The sequence below is a fragment of the Cyclopterus lumpus genome, chromosome 13 (assembly GCF_009769545.1).
Source record: "Cyclopterus lumpus isolate fCycLum1 chromosome 13, fCycLum1.pri, whole genome shotgun sequence".
Classification (NCBI taxonomy): Eukaryota; Metazoa; Chordata; class Actinopteri; order Perciformes; family Cyclopteridae; genus Cyclopterus; species Cyclopterus lumpus.
In genome coordinates, this window is record NC_046978.1 from 649,267 (window position 1) to 671,343 (window position 22,077).

The 22,077-nt window shown below is 43.0% G+C and overlaps 1 protein-coding gene across 4 annotated transcripts in view; it reads left to right on the forward strand.

The window, feature by feature from the left end:
* Positions 1–21,552, forward strand: part of hip1 (huntingtin interacting protein 1) — a 40,009-nt gene extending 18,457 nt beyond the window's left edge. For all 4 annotated transcript variants that reach the window (XM_034548735.1, XM_034548736.1, XM_034548740.1 and 1 more), the window contains 29 exons: positions 519–661; positions 860–916; positions 1,941–2,021; positions 3,969–4,045; positions 5,001–5,062; positions 5,863–6,003; positions 7,250–7,307; positions 7,462–7,537; positions 8,228–8,371; positions 9,227–9,324; positions 9,609–9,681; positions 9,807–9,990; positions 10,248–10,336; positions 10,589–10,705; positions 11,001–11,102; positions 12,365–12,559; positions 12,769–12,916; positions 13,013–13,099; positions 13,741–13,848; positions 15,084–15,220; positions 15,404–15,514; positions 15,934–15,992; positions 16,816–16,909; positions 17,340–17,440; positions 17,671–17,776; positions 17,908–18,031; positions 18,177–18,238; positions 18,899–19,016; positions 19,112–21,552. In XM_034548735.1, coding sequence (XP_034404626.1) covers positions 519–661; positions 860–916; positions 1,941–2,021; positions 3,969–4,045; positions 5,001–5,062; positions 5,863–6,003; positions 7,250–7,307; positions 7,462–7,537; positions 8,228–8,371; positions 9,227–9,324; positions 9,609–9,681; positions 9,807–9,990; positions 10,248–10,336; positions 10,589–10,705; positions 11,001–11,102; positions 12,365–12,559; positions 12,769–12,916; positions 13,013–13,099; positions 13,741–13,848; positions 15,084–15,220; positions 15,404–15,514; positions 15,934–15,992; positions 16,816–16,909; positions 17,340–17,440; positions 17,671–17,776; positions 17,908–18,031; positions 18,177–18,238; positions 18,899–19,016; positions 19,112–19,116 — 2,957 coding nt within the window. In that variant the 3' untranslated portion in view covers positions 19,117–21,552. The remainder of the gene's footprint in view (positions 1–518; positions 662–859; positions 917–1,940; positions 2,022–3,968; positions 4,046–5,000; positions 5,063–5,862; positions 6,004–7,249; positions 7,308–7,461; positions 7,538–8,227; positions 8,372–9,226; positions 9,325–9,608; positions 9,682–9,806; positions 9,991–10,247; positions 10,337–10,588; positions 10,706–11,000; positions 11,103–12,364; positions 12,560–12,768; positions 12,917–13,012; positions 13,100–13,740; positions 13,849–15,083; positions 15,221–15,403; positions 15,515–15,933; positions 15,993–16,815; positions 16,910–17,339; positions 17,441–17,670; positions 17,777–17,907; positions 18,032–18,176; positions 18,239–18,898; positions 19,017–19,111) is intronic.
* Positions 21,553–22,077: the final 525 nt, after the last annotated feature.

A 22,077-nucleotide genomic window follows, 5' to 3' on the forward strand; every position in this document is an offset into this window, starting at 1 on the left:
GTTTTCAACCTTTCCAAAAGAAGATTTGAGAAATGAGTTGTGTTTGTTTTGAATATTAGATTAACATGCAATTTGGCTTTTCAAAACACCATCTGCAGTGCAGATAATTTGTAGTATAATCATATTTTTACTCAGTACAGACTCTTACCCATCATCAGCAGCTCGTTTTGTGTTTTTTATCTTAACTTCAATTACCCAAAGCATTGTCCTGGCTGTCACCATTGTAAAAAGAGTTGGTGATAAAATCTGTGTCTTCGTGCATCACAAGAAACAAGCTATTTGGCCATCAAACTTCAGTAAAAATCAGTTTCACGTAATCAAGTTTTTTGTTTGAAGATGGTTTTTAATAGATAAAGTGGAGGATTGGTCAGTGTTTCCCTTGTGACACTCCTGTGAAGGAGGCAGAGAATGAAAAGACGAGATGATAAAATGCAACGTTGGTTACGAGCCAGACGAATGCGGCACAGAAAATGTCATTGCACGTTAACAACCCAGTGATCCTTGACCGCACCCGTCACCCTGCATCTTGGGGACCCATCATGAGAAAGGCGCCCACACTTTCTGGGCGGCGGTCAACCGGCTTCCTCTCTCCAGCAACGCGGTGCTCTGCTGGAAGTTCTGCCACGTCTTCCACAAGCTGCTGCGAGACGGCCATCCAAACGTACGTGAAGATGACAACGACATTTCTCACATATTCTAAAACGGATCTGATCTCAAATCTGTCTCTTGTGTTTCGTGACTAATGATTAATTCCCCTGTTTATGTCTCGCACCTCCTTCCTTTTGTTAATTATACCCAATGAGTCCTGTTTTATTAACTCTGTTCCCCCGCTTGGTCCCCCTCCTCCCCGTCTCTCCAGGTCATAAAGGACTCCATGAGGAACAAGGCTGACCTAACCGATATGAGCAGGATGTGGGTAAGGGAGGACACAGAGATTATTTTATTACTGCAGTATGCAGTCACAAGGCGAAGGACTGATGACATGAGAGAATGATTAAATAACAGACTGAATTTGTGTTTTCAAATGATGCCGATCCATAAAACCAATTTTCCATCCACATTATTAATAATGCTAAGGTCACCAGTGATAAAGGTAACATGGTTCTCCTGAAGCACATCGTTATCTATTACTGAACCAGCTCCCGTCATTTGGCAACGGCGAAAATGTTGCCAGGAACGACAATTTTTCTTAATTCTGTCCTTGAAAACGCCTTTTCTGAAAGCATGATAGGACTGTGGCCATAAGTGCATCCCGCAGCAGCTTGTGTTCATTACCCCTATGAATAAGGAGAGTTGTAATAATAGAAGCTCGTATTTTGTTTATTAGAAACATTAGCGTACAGCCACAAACTGTCCTCCCTTTTACCATCAGATTACATGATTTCTGTATAGATTTAAAGTGTCCGTGGTGATAACATTTGCATTAATCTGAACTGAGCACACATTTCTATTGATGCAGACTCCTCTGATGAGGTTTATTGTGCAGTCCTGCACAGAATGCACTCCATAAAGCCACACAGTCCTACCAGTCTTACAGTCTGCAGGTTTTCTCTGTATTCCTGGATTTATTTTTTGCTACTCAGTTTTTGCTGACATCACTGTGCAGGAGGATACAGGAAGTTTGGTCCCTGTGACCGGGGGTTGTGGCCTCTCTTTCCTGTTGTGTCATCACCACCCGCACTCCCAGGCTCAAGGAACTTTGTCCACACTTTTAGTCCAGGGGCATTTTCACAGAGAGTGAACTGAAAGATTGTGGAGCTGTGCAGCGGGAGGAGAGAATATGTTTTTGCTGCTGTGAGATGATTCAGCCCTGCAGCTTGAAAATGAAATGTCTCTTTCATGTTTATTGTATGCTGCCTTCAGCCAAAGGGCCACTACGAATTCCCTCAAAGCACAAAATGATTTGCTTTTTTCTTTAACTACCAACCCCCCCCCTCCAGGGTCACCTGAGTGAAGGCTATGGGAAGCTGTGCAGCATCTACCTCAAACTGCTCATCACCAAAATGGAGTTCCACATCAAAGTGAGTTGGCCTGGCCTATAAAATCCAGCCCCAGTCTCCCTCATCACTCATTATCTTTGTCTTTTTAGTGCCAGCGTGCCTCTGCAGGAGGCCGGCTTCATAGACAATTCTGTCTTTCACACTAATGGCCTCTCAGGAATCTGTAATGTGGCCTTTTTATGGGACAGCCGAGCAGAGCGCTGCAGGGACTGATGGGTAGTGTTGATGCTATCACATGGAGATGTCATTCTTACCCAAATAAAAGTGTTGGGGTGGTTTTAGAGGGCAGTTTGCCAAGGAGCAATGTGACACGTTGGCAGATGAAAACCTTTGATTAGCTCTCTAACCCTGAAATGTGCTAAATGTGTTGCTTCAGCAGGCAGGTTGAGCTAAAAGCGATGGCTAAAATAGCCGCTGACTTCCCAGAGCAGGAAATACAAATTGTCATCTCGCACATAAAGGTCAATTAATCAACAATCCGCTCCTGTGAACACAGTCTCACATTAACCTTATTAAAGCAAAGGGCTGGTGAACTAAAAAGAATAACTGCTTGGATCATTTTTACTTGCTAGATTATCACTATTGTTCCCTGGAAATGTTGTGACTTCACTTATTTGAGCATTTTATTTCTAATTAATTGCATATTTGACAGAGAAAAGGTGATATGCAGCTGTAACTTAGGAGTCCTTCCACTGTCCACCATTAAACTTCATGTCATTTTGTTACAGAAGTGCTGCAGTTTTATGTAAATCCACCATGACAGCATGTTCGATTCAGAACAGGGTTTGTTTTGATTGGCTTGAAGGCATGGGAGCGGTTCAAAGTCCAGACAATACATCAACCTGAGGGATTCAAAAAACTTATTAATCCTTTACTTAATGGGTAACTTCGCTGTTTTTCAACCCCTACTTGTTTATGTCATTGTGTCTCAGTAACTAATTCTAGATTTGGTCCTGAAATGAGAGAGAACGCTGCAGCCGCCAAACAAGCTGTAACGTATTCGCTCGGGGGAACTCCTCACCGCCATTAATAGTCCTCGTTTTCGCCACTGACAAACTCAGACATTATGGAAACAGAGAAATTAAACGCTTTTCTTTGCCTTTCGCTGGATCCAAGCCTCCCCTCAAGGAGAAGTCTCCCTCTGAAGCCTCGCATTGCACCCACATTGTCAAAATCAGCTAAATATTCAGGCATTACCTTGGAAAATGTTTTAGAAAGCACTAACCTAAGCTTTCTGTCCTCCAACCGACTCAAACTGTTGACAGCAACGGTGTACCTTGGCTCTCCTCTCTTCAAATCTCACTCAGGTTTCCACAGTTGTCTTCAGGCAAACAGGAGGGAGAGGAAAATACTTAAATGTCTCTGTTTCCATGATGCCGTCAGACTCTTATAATAACAATCTGAGCCTCTCGGTGGGCAGAAACAAGCACTTTTAATGGACTTTGACACAAAAACATGGGAGAAAAAAGGCTCCAGGTTGAAAAATACCAACGCCCTTTAATGTTGCTCAAATTAATATTTCACAATACTACCAATAGACCACATGATTACTTGTGTGTAAAAGGGGCTCATCGTTATGAAGCAACAGAGAATTACCTGACACTGCTGGCTCCATCTGCGTTGCAGAGCTTAGTCAAGACTTTTTTAGCTCGTTTTTTGCCCACAACCTTTCTGTTTTGTTTCATTCTTGCCAATCTCATCTTAAAAACCTGTCTAACCTGCTGAGCAACAAACAGCAGACACACCGTTAGCAGCGAACTGATGGACGTCGTGGAACATTAGCGACTAGAGCGACCGACTTGTTTTCTAAGGAGTTGTTAGAGACCAAAAACCCGAGTTAAAAAGAGAGTGAATATTGGACTTGAAACACGACTCATCCATGAGTGATGAAAGTACCTCACATTGGTACTTAAGTACAGTACTTAGTTATATTCCAGCTCGACCTCCGACTGTTGTCCTCTCTTTCAGAACCCTCGTTTCCCTGGCAACCTGCAGATGTCAAACAGACAGCTCGACGAGGCGGGAGAAAACGACGTGAACAACTTGTGAGTGTGGCGTGCTGCTTCGCGTGTTGTCATTGTTAATGTGCTCATCTCCAGGATCCAGATATTAATGAGTTTCAGTGTTATGTCTCAAACTGTGTTGACCAAAGTGTGACATTTAATTTAAATGGATGAATACATTAATCCTAATGCAGCAGAGACACAATAACCGACTCATGATGATTTTTAGAGGGGTTGTTGAGCACAAGTTGGTAGAAAACGGTCAACAAAGTTTAGAATGTTTAATTAATTTGATTGTCATGATTACATTTGATTCTTTCATCAAAGCGTATTCTTCACACTGTCATGAAATCACAAGACCTAGAAGGAGGAGATGGAATAACAAAATGTGGAGGAAAGATTTCATTCACTTTGGACAATCGTCTGCTTACTAATGTCCAGCAGAAACTGCTCATCAGAGGAGTTTGAAGCCCTAAGAGGTACAAGTATTGTGTAGATTTATTCCCAGATATTTTAGCCCATTGACAATAACTCAGCCGATCGAAATTCTGGACGTAAATCATTTCTGGCCCGATGCTGGGACACATATGGAAGTGAATATATAATGAATAAAATCATTATTATTATTTATTAATGTACACACATAAAATGCTCTCTTCAAAGCCACAAGACTGCATTGATAGAAACAGTACATTTTCTTAGCGTTCTCATTCTTGGGACATTTTATTTACACAAATCTAAGTGTATGAAAGTGAGACCTCGTTTTAGTGTATTTCATAATGAATTCCTTCCTTATTTCAAAGCTTTTTGTTTTGCATCTGTTCCTATTGGTCTAATTCAAAGATCTTCATGTAATTATGTCTGCAGGCAATGGGAAAGGTTTAGCAGGTTTCCCAACGTGTTAAAAACCTGCATATATACAAAGAAAATGTGCAAACAGGAATATGAAACTCGGATAAAAGTGGTCATCCCTCTTTCTGTGTCTCCCCATTTGTAGCTTCCAGTTGACAGTGGAGATGTTTGACTACCTGGAATGTCAGCTCAACCTCTTCCTGGGTGGTAAGCTCCGACTGTGTGTTCTGTGCTACAGACTGCTGATCTGAGACAGATTATGATGTGGCACGCACAGGTGGATGATACACTGGCAGGAAGACGCGGTCCGACTGATAGGTGAACTGTACATAATGGTGCACAGAAATAGACCCTCTGGCAGCTATTAGTGATTAGATACTGGATGGTGGCCATGCTGTTGACTGGGTTAAAGTTTCCAGACGGGACTCAAAATAGACGGCTGGGATGAGACCAGGAGCTCCGAGGAAATTAACATAAAAAGAAATGTAATTATTGTTTCTATGTTTGAGGAACCATTTCTCTATTCAAACTCAGGACCAGCTTGACCTCTTCTGACTTATATTATCTACCTGCTTGATGCAGTGATCGGATATTCTATTAGATACACACAAAACAGTGCGTGCGTGCGTGCGTGTGTGCATGCGTGTTCTAGTTGTGCAGGAAACCACACCTCTGCAGTGAACACAGAGGCTCACCAGGCTTTGGGGGTTGTTGTGAGCAGGGAAATGAAAGAGGGGCGTAATGATGGAGGCACTCAGACAATCCTGTTAGTGTTCAGGTTGATGCTCCACGTTAAACCTTTTTTTCCCCCAATAAGCAAGAGTGAGCTGTTTTCTGCTTTCAACTGTTTCATTAGTTACATTTAGTGGGAGTGAGCACAGCAGAACCACTTGTGACATATCAGTGACTGTCTCTCTGATATGTGTGATGATGACTCAAAGTGTGTGTATCAAACCCTGTGAATACATCCGTTGATGGTGTATGTGTTTCCTCTCTGCCCTCCGCAGTGTTCAGCTCACTAGACATGTCTCGGTCGGTGTCGGTGACGGCGGCGGGCCAGTGTCGCCTGGCCCCTCTCATCCAAGTCATCCTGGACAGCAGCCACCTGTACGACTACACCGTCAAGCTGCTGTTCAAGCTGCATTCCTGTGAGTGACGCACAGCCCTGTTGCTCAAACTGCAGGCTACGTAGAAATAGTACAGGTTGTTCAGTGCTGGTCAAGCTACAAATATGGTGCCGTTAAAGGGAAACGCATGGCAGTGAGTCATTGTAGATGGACTTTATCAGTGGTCATCAGTTGGGTTGTCATGCCGAAATGAACTTGCTGAGCTGCAAAATAGACTTCAGACCTTATAATAATAATAATCGTATTATCAAGTCAATTGAATCATTTAGTAAGTATGTTTATCCCAAATCTCTCTTTACTTGATGAATGCCACCTATTCATGAGGGAGCTGCACGTTGATAGGATTTAAACATTAGCAGAATCAATTCCCTTAAACCGATAAGTAAGTTTCCGTTACATTAGTGCCCAAAATGATGTCCTTAAGTTGCTTTATCTGATCAACAGTCTGAAACCTAACAGTATTTCATATTGTATCATACTTTATAATCACAAGAAGCAAATCCTATTATTTGAGAAGCTGGAACCAGCAAAGATTTGAAATTACAAAAACTATTGTTTGATTATCAATATACCTGACGGTTTTCGGTCGACAGACTTTGCGGCGTAAAAGATGTGACAGAAATAAGGACAGAATGAAGGTTAGATATGCAAATAACATCATATAAATTAGCCACAATGATGATAATATGAGAAGAGGATTAATATTGATGTGTCATTAACATGTCTGTGTAAGTTATAGTTAGTTTGAATTGATTTGAACTGAAAAAGACAGGTCTGGGCCACTCGTTAATTCCCTTTGTAGAAATGTTGAACGCAATAAAGTACTCAAAGACACCACTTCACAACACATCTGTTCATATGAGTGGTTCTTGCATGAGATCCATTGCCTCTTGAGCAGCAGCTTTACCCTTTTAGTTCTGTATAATGTGAATTATTACTTAAAATGCGTGACCGGTTTCTTCAAAGGTTCAACGATGACATGCTCTCCTCCTCGTTAAATGTTTTTTCGGACCCTTTTGGCTCCTGAAACACACCAAAGTCCTGCTGGATAAACAATAAAATGCCTGCAATTCAGTTTCAACAAGCCTTTTCTCAGTTTATGAAAAGAAGATTGTTTGGGAGATTTGCAGGCTGTAATACCTGCATGCTCAAAATCCCATCAACCACGTGTGCACTCAAAACTCAAAACTTTATATACATATAAACACAGGATACCTGAACAGATTGTGTGTCCCAGCACTGACGTGCTTGTGTTTTGTGCTCCCAGGCCTCCCCGCAGACACTCTCCAGGGCCACAGAGATCGCTTCCAGGAGCAGTTTAAGAAGTATGGAGTTCACTTGCGCAGCCGGTCACGGTTTCACTCGACACAACCGAGTGTGACCTTGAGGACTGAACTCTCAGTACTGCGTTGAATGGATTTGCTATATCGAAACTCTTCGGTCTCCGTCTGTCCTGATCTCTGCGCCTCTGTGTTTCAGGTTAAAGAGTCTGTTCTATCGCTCCAGTAACTTGCAGTATTTCAAGAGGCTGATTCAGATCCCACAGTTGCCTGAGGTGAGACCCGCCCTCACTAAGTCCACATTTTAACCACGCCTAAGCCTAAAGTTGACCCACAACGGTTGTTTCAGGCTTCTGTTCCCCGATGGATTAATATACCAGTTGTTCATACTCTAAAACAATTCTTGATTATATGTTGCTTATATATTATGCCTTTTCATATCAAGTTCTCAGCTTTTTACAAACCCCCTTCACTTTCCTGTCATGCTATGGCATATATATACTGCCACATGTGAGGGAAAGAGAAATGTAGACCGCCTATACATGATGTACTTCTCTCTCTCTCTCTCTTCAAAATGTGCTCGTATCTATTTGAGGATCTAACTCGTATCCATCGTGGACATGTAGTGACAAAAGCATGCCCTGCACATTATCATAGCTGCACTCCCTCGCTCTTCATTTTATGGAAATTCATTTCGATATTCAAAAGACTTTGGTTTCCCCAAACGTCAATAACGTTTTCTTTTATTGCTTTTATCTTTGTTGTTGAACGTCATCGCACACTCTGATTATGTCGGCTGGTAAATTACTAACTCACTTTCACCAAGGCACGGGCAAATTGATTTGAGTGAATCTGTGGTATCATCGTTAATCATTGATATAATCTAGATATCAATGGGAAAAAGCCTGATCTAAGCCTACAATTAACAATATGCTGATCATAATTGTACCCTGTGTTCTTTGCAGAACCCGCCTAACTTCCTGCGTGCGTCGGCTCTGTCGGAGCACATCAGCCCTGTGGTCGTGATCCCCGCGGAGTCGTCGTCCCCCGAGTCGGAGCACATGGTGGAGACGGACGACCTGGTGGACATGGACGTCCCCGTGCTGCCGGTGACTAAACAAGACAAGTTTCACGGAGTAGTTCCTTCTTAAATGCTGTGTGGTTGTGTGTGTGTGTGTGTGTGTGTGTGTGTGTGTGTGTGTGTGGTCGTGTGTGGAAGTAGTCGTGAGGCAGCGGATGCAATGTGGTAAACTTTTCAATTCAATTCAGTTTATTTTGTATAGCCCAATATCACAAATTACAAATTTGCCTCAGAGGGCTTTACAATCTGTACACATACGACATCCCTGTCCCAGGACCTCACATCGGATCAGGAAAAACTCCCCAAAAATAAACTTTGACAGGGAAAAAAGGGAAGAAACCTTCAGGAGAGCAACAGAGGAGGATCCCTCTCCCTGTCCGGGGAGAGGGATAAACTGAGGCACATAAAGCAGGAAGTTACTTGAGGAGACTCGATTAGTATTTATTTCTCAGATTCTTGGTAAGATTACTCTCAACATCTGGTTTATATTCATAATGGTATGTCATAATGTTAATTATATTGACTTTCACGTAGCTGGCTGTTGGAAAAAAAGGTGTTTCTATGGAACATCGTAAATAATGAGGTAATTAATGGCAGTTTGGACCCACAATCCAACTGCAAAACAACTGTATTATTATTAGTGAATGTGCAGATTGGTGGAGCCACCTAATAAACATATTATATGACATGAAACTATAGAGTCACTAAGGTGGATTGTATGAACAAACTCTAAATAGCTAATGACAGTTTCATAATAACTAACTATGCGGTTAGGTAAGAGAAGGAAACTAATAACTTGGTTTAGTTGGTTAGCCAATAAAAGGGTACCAATTTAAGCTTTTGTATAGATAATCATCGTCATGTTTCTCTTTTAAACACACAGGCTGCTTTGGAGACCAAGTTTGACGACCTTTTTGGCACCTCGGCTGCCATTGACCCGTTCAACTTCAACAGTCAGAACGGCTTGCGGAAGGACGACAAGTAAGGCCAGAAAATGTTACATGTCGTGTGTCTGCATCATTGTATTTGTCAGAATTATTTTTAAATCGTCAAGAAGCTAAAATAATACTGCACCAAAAAAGTAATGGGCCTCGAGTGAGACCCAGAATATCCCAACACAGACATGGATTAAACTATAAAATACAACGTTTGATTGGATGGATACAAAAATCCAGACTAAAATCAAGCCGAATTTCATTTTTATCTGTTCACCCTATGACTCCTGATGACTTAGTTTTGATTGATGTTTTGTCTTTATCCACCAGAGACCGTCTGATTGATCAGCTGACCAGGGAGATCCAGGCCCTCAAAGACGAGCTGGAGTCTTTCAGACTGGAGGTAAAACATTTCTTTATCACTCTGCACAGATGGCTGACAGATGTCATGTCTCGCACACAAAGAAATCCATCTACGGAGGAAACGAGAGTTCATTTCTTTTCATCCTGCTCTCCCCTTCTCATCAGAGTGGTCGCTTGTGTACAGCTCTAAGGGGGCGTGTCAATGAGCTGGAGGCGGAGCTTGCGGAGCAGAGCCACCTGAGGCTGCAGGCTGCAGGAGAGAGCGAGTTCCTGAAGGCGGAGCTGGACGACCTGCGGAGGGTCCGAGAGGACACGGAGAAGGAGCAGCGGAGCCTGACGGAGATAGAGAGTAAGACGAGATTTGTAGCTTCTTTGACACATTATTGTATGATTCAGAAATATATTTATTACATCAAAATAGTTTGGAATCATTGAAGCTTTCTTGCCTTCATTTTTTTTTGTGTAGTCTGACAAATCCTATACAGTTGACTGACTTAAGATTAAGCTACAACCGACTCTAGAAGTGGTTAACAAATCTGATAAAGGAGTGTGTTCCACAATATATACAATATAATAACAATGTCTCTCTCTAATGTGTCTAACCAGAAAAAGCTCAGGCCAATGAGCAGCGCTACACCAAACTGAAGGAAAAGTACTCCGAGCTGGTTCAGAGTCATGCCGACCTGCTGAGGAAGGTGAGGAAGATGAGTCTTACTTCGTCAAGTTCAACCAAATCCTTCTGTGTCCTTGTCCCCTCCTAAAAAAAACACATTCCAAGTTTAATTAAGTTCTGTCCTCCAGCTGTCCTTTTTGTAATTCCCCCAAGCTGAAGATCCAGCCTTGGTCCTGATTTATTTTGGTGTGTTTCTCTGCATGTCTGCGTCCGTGTCCGTGTCCGTGTGCGTGTGCGTGTGCGTGTGCGTGTGTGTGTGTGTGTGTGCGCGCAGAACGCAGAGGTCACCCGGCAGATGACGGTGGCTCGGGCAGCGCAAGACGAAGTGGAGGCAGTGAGGAGAGAGATGCAAGAGAAGGTGAAGGCCGCTCAGGAGGTTGCAAACAGACAGGTGAGCACGACATCAATGTTGTTATCGCACAGCGAGTCAGGCCCCGTGTTTTCAACTCTGGGGTTTGCAGTCAAATGATTGGCTGTACAGTGCTGCACCACACTCATGTAGGATACAGGACTAAAATAATGAAGTAAAGATTGGGTTTTAGGGGGGATCCTCATTTGGCTACAAAAGGACCTAAACGGAAAAAACTGCTCTGAGAAATTTGTATTTCGATGCTTCAACATTTAATCTGTTAATGGTGTTCAAACTAAGCTGTTGTGAGGTGTCTAAAGTGATATTTTTGCCTCAGGAGAGGGACCAGTTGGCGCACTTTCAGGAGCTGCAGAGAGAGCTGGTGTCCAGCAGGACAGAGCTGGACTCCCTGAAGACCACCATGGCCTCGTCACAACAGGTCATTCTCCTCTTGAATCTGCTAACTACATTTACAAAGTTGCTGTGAAAAGTTACCGAACTAATTCATAACAGCCCCGATTAAAATAGATAATAGCGGCTGCTGCGGCAAAGAAAGTGTGAAAAGATTAATGATGTGGAATCTTTCACTTACAAATCTGGGTGATCCTAATGGAGCACAGTCTGGATCGAATCTAAAAATGGTCTGCTGGCATTATGCCCTCTTACTTTAGTCATCATTATTTTATGATCTCACTTACACCCCACTTTTATAGTATTGGTTACATCTTTCGATGCGCAGACCTGTGCTTGTAAAAGGTTGACGTATGGATCAGCTGTTTTCTTAGCAACATCTCAAACACATCCGGTTTCTGACAGACATGACAAATCTTTGGCGTCGGCAAATCGGGTGTTCAGCGTGAGGGAATTGCAGCACAATAGATTTCATCCTCTACTCTTTCCTGTTGATCCTCTTTCGGCCTGTGTTTGTCATCTCGGCAGAGCCCAGAAGCCAAGTTGATGTTTGTAACAGGCGACGAAAGGCATTCCTTAAAAAGACCAGATTGAAAACACAGAAGCCGTAAAGTCCTGTCCAAACAGCTGCTTGAGCTTGTGCTTGGTTCCTCGCTTCAGTGTACTTCCGAATAGCAAAAATTGATCTGCAGTAATATTTTGAAAGGGATAAAAGGGGAGAGACAGTTCAGTAAGCAATGAATTCATGCTGTTAACCTTCACAACTCCCACTGATTGCCCTCGACTCCCTTTGCCTTCCCATTTCAGATGTTTTCCTCTCATCCGTCTCTGCCTCCCACTCCTGACGTTGCACTCTTGTTGCCACTTCTTATCAACTTTGTCACTCTTTCTGTCCTCCTACTCCTCCATCATCTCTCTAATCTCCATAGTCCTTTTCACACGCAGCCCACTTTTCATTCGCCGCTGTCACATGCTTTCAGCTCTCGCTAGCTCCTGCCTGTCAGTTTCCAGCCATGTTCTTAATCTTGTTTTTTCTTAATTTCTCTACATTTCTCACTTTCTGTGGGACCTGCTGGGACTCAGGCTGTAAGTTTCACACTTCTTTTTCTTACCATGCACTCACTACTGCGTATTTAACTAGTTAATAGTCGAACAATGTAATTTCACAAACTTCCGGTACACAGGATCTGATTTAACTCTTCTTTCTGTTGCCACAGTTTGTGTTTGTTGTGTTGCAGCCAAGTTGCCATATTATTTTTTTATCCCTCCATCTTTTATTGGTCCACGTAGTCGAGTGAGGTGCTCGGCACACAGCTGGTCGCCCTGGAGTCTGAAAAGGTGGAGCTGGTGCAGTCCTTGTCGAAGGTGGAAACGGAGCTGGCGGTCCGCGGGGAGGAGCTCGAGCGAGTCCAGAGCTCGTTGGCAATTGAGAGGGAGAGCGGGGTGAAGACGGCAGAAGCCCTGCAGAATCAGCTCAATGAGAAGGTGACGAATTGTCCTTTTATCCATTATCTTTCTTAATTAACTTTCTTAATTAGCTGCAATAAATCAAGCAGATGTTTCGTTTGCAAGTGAAGGACCCAGCATGTTAATGAACGACTAATTCATCTTCACATTTGGACCCTCTGGCGTATCGAATAAAGGCTTGTGTGATAAGTTGAACCGTGTGTGTCTGTGTGTATTTGCGCCCACAGGAGAGCAGGGAGCAGGCGTTGGAGAGCCAGCTGGTTGCATCCCGCTGGTCCAGTTTGCAGGGAGCTGTGGAGGAGGCCGAGAAGATCATCCAGGATTCGTTGGCTCAGATAAACGACCCGGCGCACCTCAGCTGCACCAGCTCCGCAGGTCAGAGCCGCTGTGATGGGATGCTAATTAGCCCTTTGTGTAGGGATGTTTGTCTTAACTCCCATGTCTCTCTTTTTGTTTTGTTTATCTCTGCAGACTACCTAGCATCGAGATGTCAGGCCTCTTTAACCTGTATGGACCGACTCCATTCGGCCAAAGAGGCCTTCCTGGCTGATAACACAGGTGAGAGTTTGGCTTTGTGAAGGTGAGCGAGAGATGTAAAGATGTGTAATAAGCTAGCACATGCCTTTTTATACATTCTTTCACTACTCAACATTGTCATGAAGACTGTCATTACCAAACACACACCCTAATATTGTCATTATTTAAGGCCCTGCACACACACACACACACACACACACACAAGTTGCAGCTGAGGAAAGCTTTGCAGGGAAGAAGTAAGTGAGGGTAGCTGTCAATCAAGCTCTGTGCAGAGAGAGCAAGTCTGTACATAACAGGTGTGCGTGGGCTTTAAAACCGGTGACATCACAAGGTGATAACTGTGCTAGTGTGTTATGATCAGAGGAAAAGCAATTCATGTCAAAGCTAATTCCTTAATGAAAACTAAGTTTGACCTCTTGTATTACTGTTCTATGGTAATGTACTGTATTCAGCCTACTTTGGTTAATGTCCCTCCTAAATGCTCAGGGATAAACATTTTTTTAGAAAGTTTTTAAGAAATCATTTCAACCATAATCATATATAAAAAAAGCTGAGTGCATTAAAAGTAAAACTAATTATCACGATAAAATAGTGATGTAAAGTGACCAATGCTTTGTATATGTTATGTTAACCGTTTGATTTCATATTATTTGTTCTTCTAGGTGTATCTGAGCTGGTACGAGTGGTGACCCAGTGTGGCCACCTGGTGGGCGACACCATCGTTCAGGGTAGTGCCACCTCCCACATGGTGCCCGTGGAGCAAGCTGATGGTGTGTGTGTGTGTGTGTGTGTGTGTGTGTGTGTGTGTGTGTGTGTGTGTGCTCTCTACTTCACTCCTGATATTATTTGTGGTCCAGACATGTACACGTTCTGACATGTCTGTAAGTAGTTCATACCTCCTCATGTGTTACATGTGTAGAGTAAAGTTGGGCGATTTAAGTGAAAACTATTTTCTCTATAATTTCCTGGGATAAATATTATGTCAGTGTGTAATCTTCTGGTTATACCTTGTAGCCGTCAATATCTGAACAGACAAATTCTCAATGGACAAACAAAGTTGCTGACTTCATTCAGGAGTAATGTCTGGGATTTAGCTTTCTTTGTGGAAGTTAGCAGCCCAGACAAGTCTAAACATGCCTAAATATGATGGAGCTCTGGCCACCATCTTAGTACTGCAACAAACCCAACAAAAATTAAAAGTGGGTCAAACTGAAGCGGTGTCTGTAGCTGTGGCTCTGACGACCCTCTGTCTGTCCATACTGTACCGAAACATTTGAATAAAGGATATGAAAAATAAAAGCAGGCCGACAGCTGCTGCTGTAGAGGTAGTTTTGGTTTATTCTTGTCCTCTCATCCGAGTGTCTGTTTCAGCTGTTAGTTTGCCTGAGGGGATGTCAGAATAATTAACACTGCAGCTGCAGCCACTGTTACACATCAGAGTTTACACAAGACACAACATGGTATTTTAATAGAAAAAGCACATAATGATTTTCTGCTGTGTTGTACTCCATGCAAACCTATAATTAGTTTCTTCAGTGTGTATTCTGTAGGTTGAATACTGGTGATGTCATTCCTTTTTCACCGGGGGCAGCTCCACGAATTGTTACCATATCATAGATGTCCTACACTAAATTGGTTTATTTATACAGTGCAACTAACAGCTCCAGGAAGTTCAGAAATCTGTTGATTGCATTATTGTGCAGAAGCTCGACGTTCCAAACTTCAGTGATTATCTTGCATGCACATACATCTTCACTAAACCCTCCAAGGTTACAGGAGAAACATTCAGTTGTAGCTTTTAGAATACGCTGCCCTCGTCTCATACGTAAGAGTGCGTGTCATCTAGGAGTTGGGTTTGTATCTTTTCATCTTTATTCATCCAGTCTGTGTAATTATTCTATTTGTGTGTGTGTGTGTGTGTGTGAATGTAGGAAATCAGTGTGGTTTTCTTTCTGTGTGTGTTTATTTATTGAAATGACATGCGTCCTCCCTCTGTCCCGGTCAGCCCTGTCGGAGAGCGTGAAGGCGTGCGGGGCTGAAGCTCTGGTTCTGCTGGGCCAGATGAAGCAGCAGAGCAGCCTGTCTGCAGCAGACAACGGCAAGCTGAGGGCAGCTCTGGAGGCCGTCCTGGCCACTGCAGAGGTCCATACTTCATACATACATTCATACCAGTGTTTGCACTCTGGGGACATAAAATGGGACCCTAGATAGAACATAAAGTGTCCCAAGAGTTTCTGAGTTCAATTGAATCCAGACGGTGATAAAAGGTTACATTTGTTTGCTTTAATACTGACGTCGGTCTCTCTTGTTCTGTCTTTCGGTCAGAAACTCCGTCCTCGAGGTTTGGAGCTACAGCAGGGGGAGCTGGGAGATCTGGTGGAGCAGGAAATGGCCGCCACTTCCGCTGCTGTGGAGTCGGCGGCTGCCAGGATAGAGGTGTGTGTGTGTGTGTGTGTGTGTGTGTGTGTGTGTGTGTGTGTGTGTGTGTGTGTGTGTGTGTGTGTGTGTGTGTGTGTGTGTGTGTGTGTGTGTGTGTGTGTGTGTGTGTGTGTGTGTGTGTGTGTGTGTGTGTGTGTGTGTGTGTGTGTGTGTGTGTGTGTGTGTGTGTGTGTGTGTGTGTGTGTGTGTGTGTGTGTGTGTGTGTGTGTGTGTGTGTGTGTGTGTGTGTGTGTGTGTGTGTGTGTGTGTGTGTGTGTGTGTGTGTGTGTGTGTGTGTGTGTGTGTGTGTGTGTGTGTGTGTGTGTGTGTGTGTGTGTGTGTGTGTGTGTGTGGTGTGTGTGTGTGTGCATTGTCCCTTGTTACACTTTCCAACAGTATTAACTTCAAAGTGTCTTTTTTTTTGTGGATCCCAACAGGAAATGCTCAACAATTCTCGAGCAGTTGATACAGGAGTCAAGATGGAAGTCAATGAGAGGTAATGCATCGCTTCAGACCGAAATCACTTTTACCGTCACAATAATCACAAACTGTCACCTCAAATTAACTGAATACTTAAAGCATGTTGCATCTGAATGAGATTCAGGAGAGTGCAAGAACATGTACAAAATGATCAACCTCATTATGCTTCCAAGAATCTGTCATGAAATAGAACTACAATTGACCCTCAACCAAATGTTTCCTTGGAATACACCAACCTCAAATTCAATAGCCTGAAAAGAATATGAAGATTGAGGAACCGATTCCTCTGTTGTAGATAGACACAGGAAGCCCCGCCTTCTGTTATGTTTGTGATCGGACCACAATATGTAATGGTTTCCAACATTGGCAATAAACTGGAAAAGGAAATGGAGATGCTTTCAGACGAGGCAGCACAAGTGTGCGTGCCATCTAGTAGTTGGGTTTGTATCTTTTCATCTTTATTCATCCAGTCTGTGTAATTAATCTATTTGTGTGCAAATGAAGCCAATTAGACTTTTCTGCGCTCTATTCTAACGTAATTAATAATGTTTAAAAAAAAAAAAACAGTTTTCTCAGTAACGACTGCACCAGTGCTGCTGTGAGAGATTATTATGAAAAGAGACAAACCACGACTGCAGCTTCAAATAATACATTGAGAATTTAGGTCAATGGTGCACTGATCATGCAATAATTAGACGGAAGGAACTAATGGTGAGGAAGCTGGGTTTTTTTTTTTTGTGATGAGCACCATCTTTCAAAATGGGATGAAATGGAGAGATCAGTAACAGCTGGATTCAGTGAGTCAGTGTTTATTTCCTCTGCTCTGTCGCCCCCTGCAGGATTTTGGCCGCCTGCACAGAGCTGATGCAGGCGATCAAGCAGCTTGTTTTGTCTTCCAAAAATCTGCAAAAGGACATCGTGGAGAGTGGCAGGGTGAGTTTCCTTCTTCTCCATTTCATCAGTGAGAATGAGATGTGGGTCATATTATTAACACATTTCTCACGATAATAAGCATAATGAACAGTGTACACCAGAATAATATGTACTGTAATTAAGTAATGATACTTGAGCCATGTAATGATGCATTAAAACACAATGTATAACCATGAAACAATACCTTGATACCTAGAATATTATTAGCCACTCCTTACAGTCTCAGACACACTCTAAACAAAAGCTGGCTGCATTCATTGCAGCGTGCAGTATATGATTGCATTATATTGCAACTGGAGTAAACTGAATATATTTTAATACGTCGCCTTGGCCTTGCCTAAGGAATTGGGATTGTTGTAGATAAATTCATAATTGATGAATCAAGAAATGACTAGCTAGACTATATATATTTTATTATTTCCTCCACCAGGGGGCAGCCTCCATGAAGGAATTTTATGCCAAGAACTCCCGCTGGACTGAGGGCCTGATCTCTGCCTCCAAAGCAGTGGGATGGGGCGCCACGGTCATGGTGTAAGTGTCAGTCCTCCCTCCTGAGTGTCTCCTTCTTACCACCGAGTATACAAGTGTTGTGAGTCTTAAATGTCCTGAAGGATGAAAGAGGTGACCTTTTACGTGGAAACAACTAAAGAACAAACACAACAGTAAATCATGTCTTAAGCCTGGAAGGTCATTCATAAATCAGGTGCTTCCTGCTGTGCTGTGAACAAAGTGGTCTTAACCTCCACGCGGTGTCGTTCCAGAGATGCCGCTGATCTGGTGGTGCAGGGCAAAGGGAAGTTTGAGGAGTTGATGGTGTGTTCACGTGAAATAGCTGCCAGCACAGCACAGCTAGTGGCTGCCTCGAAGGTGAGCAAAGAATGCACTTTTAAATTCTGTTGCTGTCTAAATGTTAACTAACAGAAGGAATACAGCTGTGAGCAGAGTTCCCATGTTGCAGATCGCATGGCTCTTGAATTGTTGCGGTTCTCCCTCTCCAGGTAAAAGCAGACAAGGACAGCGCCAACCTGCAGCGCCTGCAGAAGGCGTCCCGGGCCGTCACACAGGCCACTGCAGGTGTCGTGGCCTCCACCAAGTCTGGGAAGTCCCAGATTGAAGAGAAAGGTGAGAAAGTTAGGATTCCTTGGTTCACAGTGTGGTATGTTTAGGCTTTATTTTATCATAATATAAAATGTCCAATTGTTTTTAGTTCAAAGCTACAAGTTGTAATAAAAAAACTTTAAAACCTTCATTTGTTGTTTGTGTCCAGACACAATGGACTTCTCCAGCATGACTCTCACCCAGATCAAACGACAAGAGATGGACACACAGGTAAGCAGCGGAATACAGCAACTATATCAACCTTAAAAAAGCCACAAAGCTGAGTTGAGTCCTAAGAATCTGCTTTAAATGAGGTGGGGTAGAAAGTTCACTCCAAGCAGGAAAGTGCTCTGCATTTAATTGGAAACCAGCCCATTTAGCCCACAACAGAAGGACATCTTATTTTAGAAAAAATAATTATTTAATAATCTATCAGGACGTGTGATATGTGACTTTATGTCTAAAGTTTCTACATCAGACTGAGGGTGTATTGCTCCTTGTCCACTGAGAGGGCCCATATGAACACTTCACTCTGTGTTGTGGCTCCGCCTCCCCCGACACTAAAAAGAAAAACAGAAAGGTCTGGACCTGCTCACACACGCGTCCCATTGTTGGATAGAGTCTGTTTTGAAGTGTGTTTTTCTGAACTAAAAACCCATATGAATAATGATTGTTTAACTGGGCTTTGGAAAGCACAGACACAAAGGAATTTGGAAAAACATAATATTATAATCAAATCAAAAGAAAAAAATAGTTCATCAATTGTCCTGCAAGAGACCCAAGAAAAAAACCATAATATTTGTTCCCTCCCAATCTGTCTCCATGCAACAGTATGTGACTGTGAGGAGGTATTTCATGGTTTGCAGGGAAATGACGGGTCTGTTTCCTCAGGTCCTGGTTCTGGAGCTGGAGACTCGCCTGCAGAAGGAGCGCGAGCGTCTCGGCGAGCTGAGGAAGAAACATTACGAGCTGGCCGGAGCAGCAGAGGGCTGGGGCGACCAGGAAGAGGGTAAGGCAGAGGTCAACCGCTACAGTGTAAATATACCCCCGACTATTGTAGTAATAACAAGTCAAATTAATCTGTGTCTTTCTCAATCGGCACAGGTTGAAACCTGCCACTGCTGCCAAGAGCCCCTCCACCACCAGAAGACCGGCTTCTGTCTGCCTCTTTTAATTTATACACTTTTCACCCTCTTTCTTCCTTGTTTTCTGCCCTTTTGTTTGTTTATCGAAGCCAAATGAAAAGGTGCTTCTTTTCTAAACCTGCCCATGTCCAAGGGTTCGGGGGTGGGGCGTTGAAGGGAGGAACCAATAGATGTGAGGAGTGGAAGGTGTGTGGGTGGGGTTGTGGTGTCCCACCTCTCCATGCCATGCCTCTCCTCCAGGACTGTGTTGGCGAAGAACGCTGTCAAAGTGAAGTGGACCCGTTCTACGGAGTATTTATTGTCTTTTTCTTTCCCGGTTTTTAACAACGGCGCTCCGTCGAGGAGTCACAATGGAGACGCAAAGAGCACAAGTTCTACTCAAGACATCCAAGGATGTTCTTGCCCCTCCCCATTCCCCAAATAATGTCTCGCTGTAACATAGATGAGCTGTCTTAATCTCCCCCCTAGTTTCTTCCTATTCTTTCCTCACTGAGTTATCACCTTATCAAGTCCATACCGCTTCACTGCCTGGTTCACTGGACTTTCTGCCTTTCACCTCTCTACCATTAACGACCGTGACTGTTTACTCGAGCCGACACGCTTTTTCTTTTAACAGACGCCTGCATGGAAACTCTTAAATCCGCTCCGAAATCAGGAGTGCTTTAACAAAAGGAAAGTTGCACCGCTTCTTTCTCTTAACAGTGTTTTCTCCCCGTGAGCTTTGAGACCGCCAACTACCTCATGCTACATCCTCAGAGGTGGCGGTGCATCGTGGGACGGACTGATGAGAGTGAAAGTTGTTAAAGACATGGGGTCATATTTTGTCATTTCCCCTTTTTATATTGGTTAAATGTAGGGATAGAGGGAGGGAAACCTCCTCCCGCTGAAACAATAGCAGTTTAAATCTGTCGTTCGATCAAGTTATAGACCCTTATTGGTGCAAATGTCGGCCCCTTCAACGAATCTGTCGCAGAAGCAGCCGCTCTGGAGGTGCAGTCGGGATCCAGTCACATGATGAACTGCTAACGGTGTCGTCGACAGCACCCCAAGTCGTTCGCTCGATTGCTTCCTGGAGACGTTGTGACGCGTCGAGGATGATAAACCGCTGAGGGTTTTTCAGAAGAAAGGACCGCCCTCTCAGCCAGAGGAAATCTGCAGTAGCAATAAACGGAAAATCCGAAAAAAGTTTGAAAGTCCGACTCGACTTGTCAGGACGCTTAAAGCTGCACAACCCTGGTTTTCATGAAATGTTGCATCACATGATCCTGCCTCTTCAAACACCCTGCAGGACTGCAGTTTTATGAATCACATAAATCACAATGGACTCTGAGTGTGCAGCACATGGTGACTGCAGTGTTTTCAATAACTTCCTAAAGACCAAGTAGCTGTGTATATAAACTACAAGCCTTCTTTTGTTGGAAATAATCTTTTGCTTTCGTTTAATCTATAAGCATTCAATAGCATTACTTTTCTTTTTTTTTTGCATCTCTCCAAGTAAGGATTCAGTTTAATTGAATTAGGAATGGTGCACCCGCGAGCCACAGAAGGGGGAGGGTGTTATTTAACGGAAGGTCCTACTGAGACTTTCGACCTGTTGCCGGTGGACTGAGCAGACTGATCATGCCTTTGTGCAAACCATGAGATGAGTAGGCATCCGTTGGATTTCTTCTTCTGGTCTGGTGGCGGCCTTGATGATTCTCTTGGAGTTTGTCTCTCTCTGTGTCTTAACACACTTTGTTTTGACGCTCTGCTTCAGCTGTGTATCTAAAAAAGAAAGTTGTGACACTGGTTTATTTATGGACACTGGTCAAATAGTATTTGCCAATAACTCTTAAAAACTAGTTCTAAACCACTTACAGAAGCAGATTGGTGCATCAAGAGAGCGAAAAGTGTGTTATTCGTCAGACTTTGAAAATCGTTTTTTGCATTTGACACCACCCAACTGCTGCCCCAAGCAGGTTTAACAAACGGCATGTATTCATTGCGTTGCTGTTGGATCCAGGTCTCTGTATTTAATAATGATTTTAGTTGTGTTCTGTCACTTCTTCCACACCTGGGTAGCTGATTTCATTAGAAATTGGAATATAAAACGTCACATTTTATACGGTATTACAAGTGTTTAGAAGGATGAATTGAATGCACCTTGAGGGTTGTGTGGTTGTATTTCTGCCCAAATATTCTTTGTTAATCTCTCTCTCTCTTTCTCTCTCTCTCTCCTCTCGTGGGTTTGTGTCTGTAGTACCAGCTCAGCCAGCCTTTCAAACTGCCTCACACTGTAGTCAAAGAGAAACAAATACTCACATAGCAACATTGAAATATGTCTTTGTATGATATACTAAAACTATGTTGTTGGGTTTGTTTTTATTTTTTCAGTTTTTAAAATAAATATTTCAACTCTAATACAGATCCAGATATGACTGTGGTTCTTATGTCAGACAAGTCAGCTATCGTGAAAAGTAATCCCCTCGTGTCACCTCGGCTAGTTGAGAGCAATGGTATGTCCCTTTCACCAGAGGTTTACTTAAAAGCTTACATAACCCCTGATTGATAAATCGCTGTGTGTGTGCTCTCCTTCACTCCAGATATTATCTGTGGTCCAGACATGTACACGTTCTGACATGTCTGTAAGTAGTTCATACCTCCTCATGTGTTACATGTGTAGAGTAAAGTTGGGTGATTTTAAGTGAAAACTATTTTCTCTATAATTTCCTGGGATAAATATTATGTCAGTGTGTAATCTTCTGGTTATACCTTGTGTGTCAGTCAATAACTCTAGCTAAAATCCTAATGCACCTAATTGATTTTTTGGGTGGGTGAGATTCTTTTCCAGTAAAAGCATTGACTCATGCAGTTCAAAGTGCTTTCTATTTCAAATAAGATATTGTCAAATTACAAACTTTGTAGAAAGTCGTGTTGCTCTTCCAA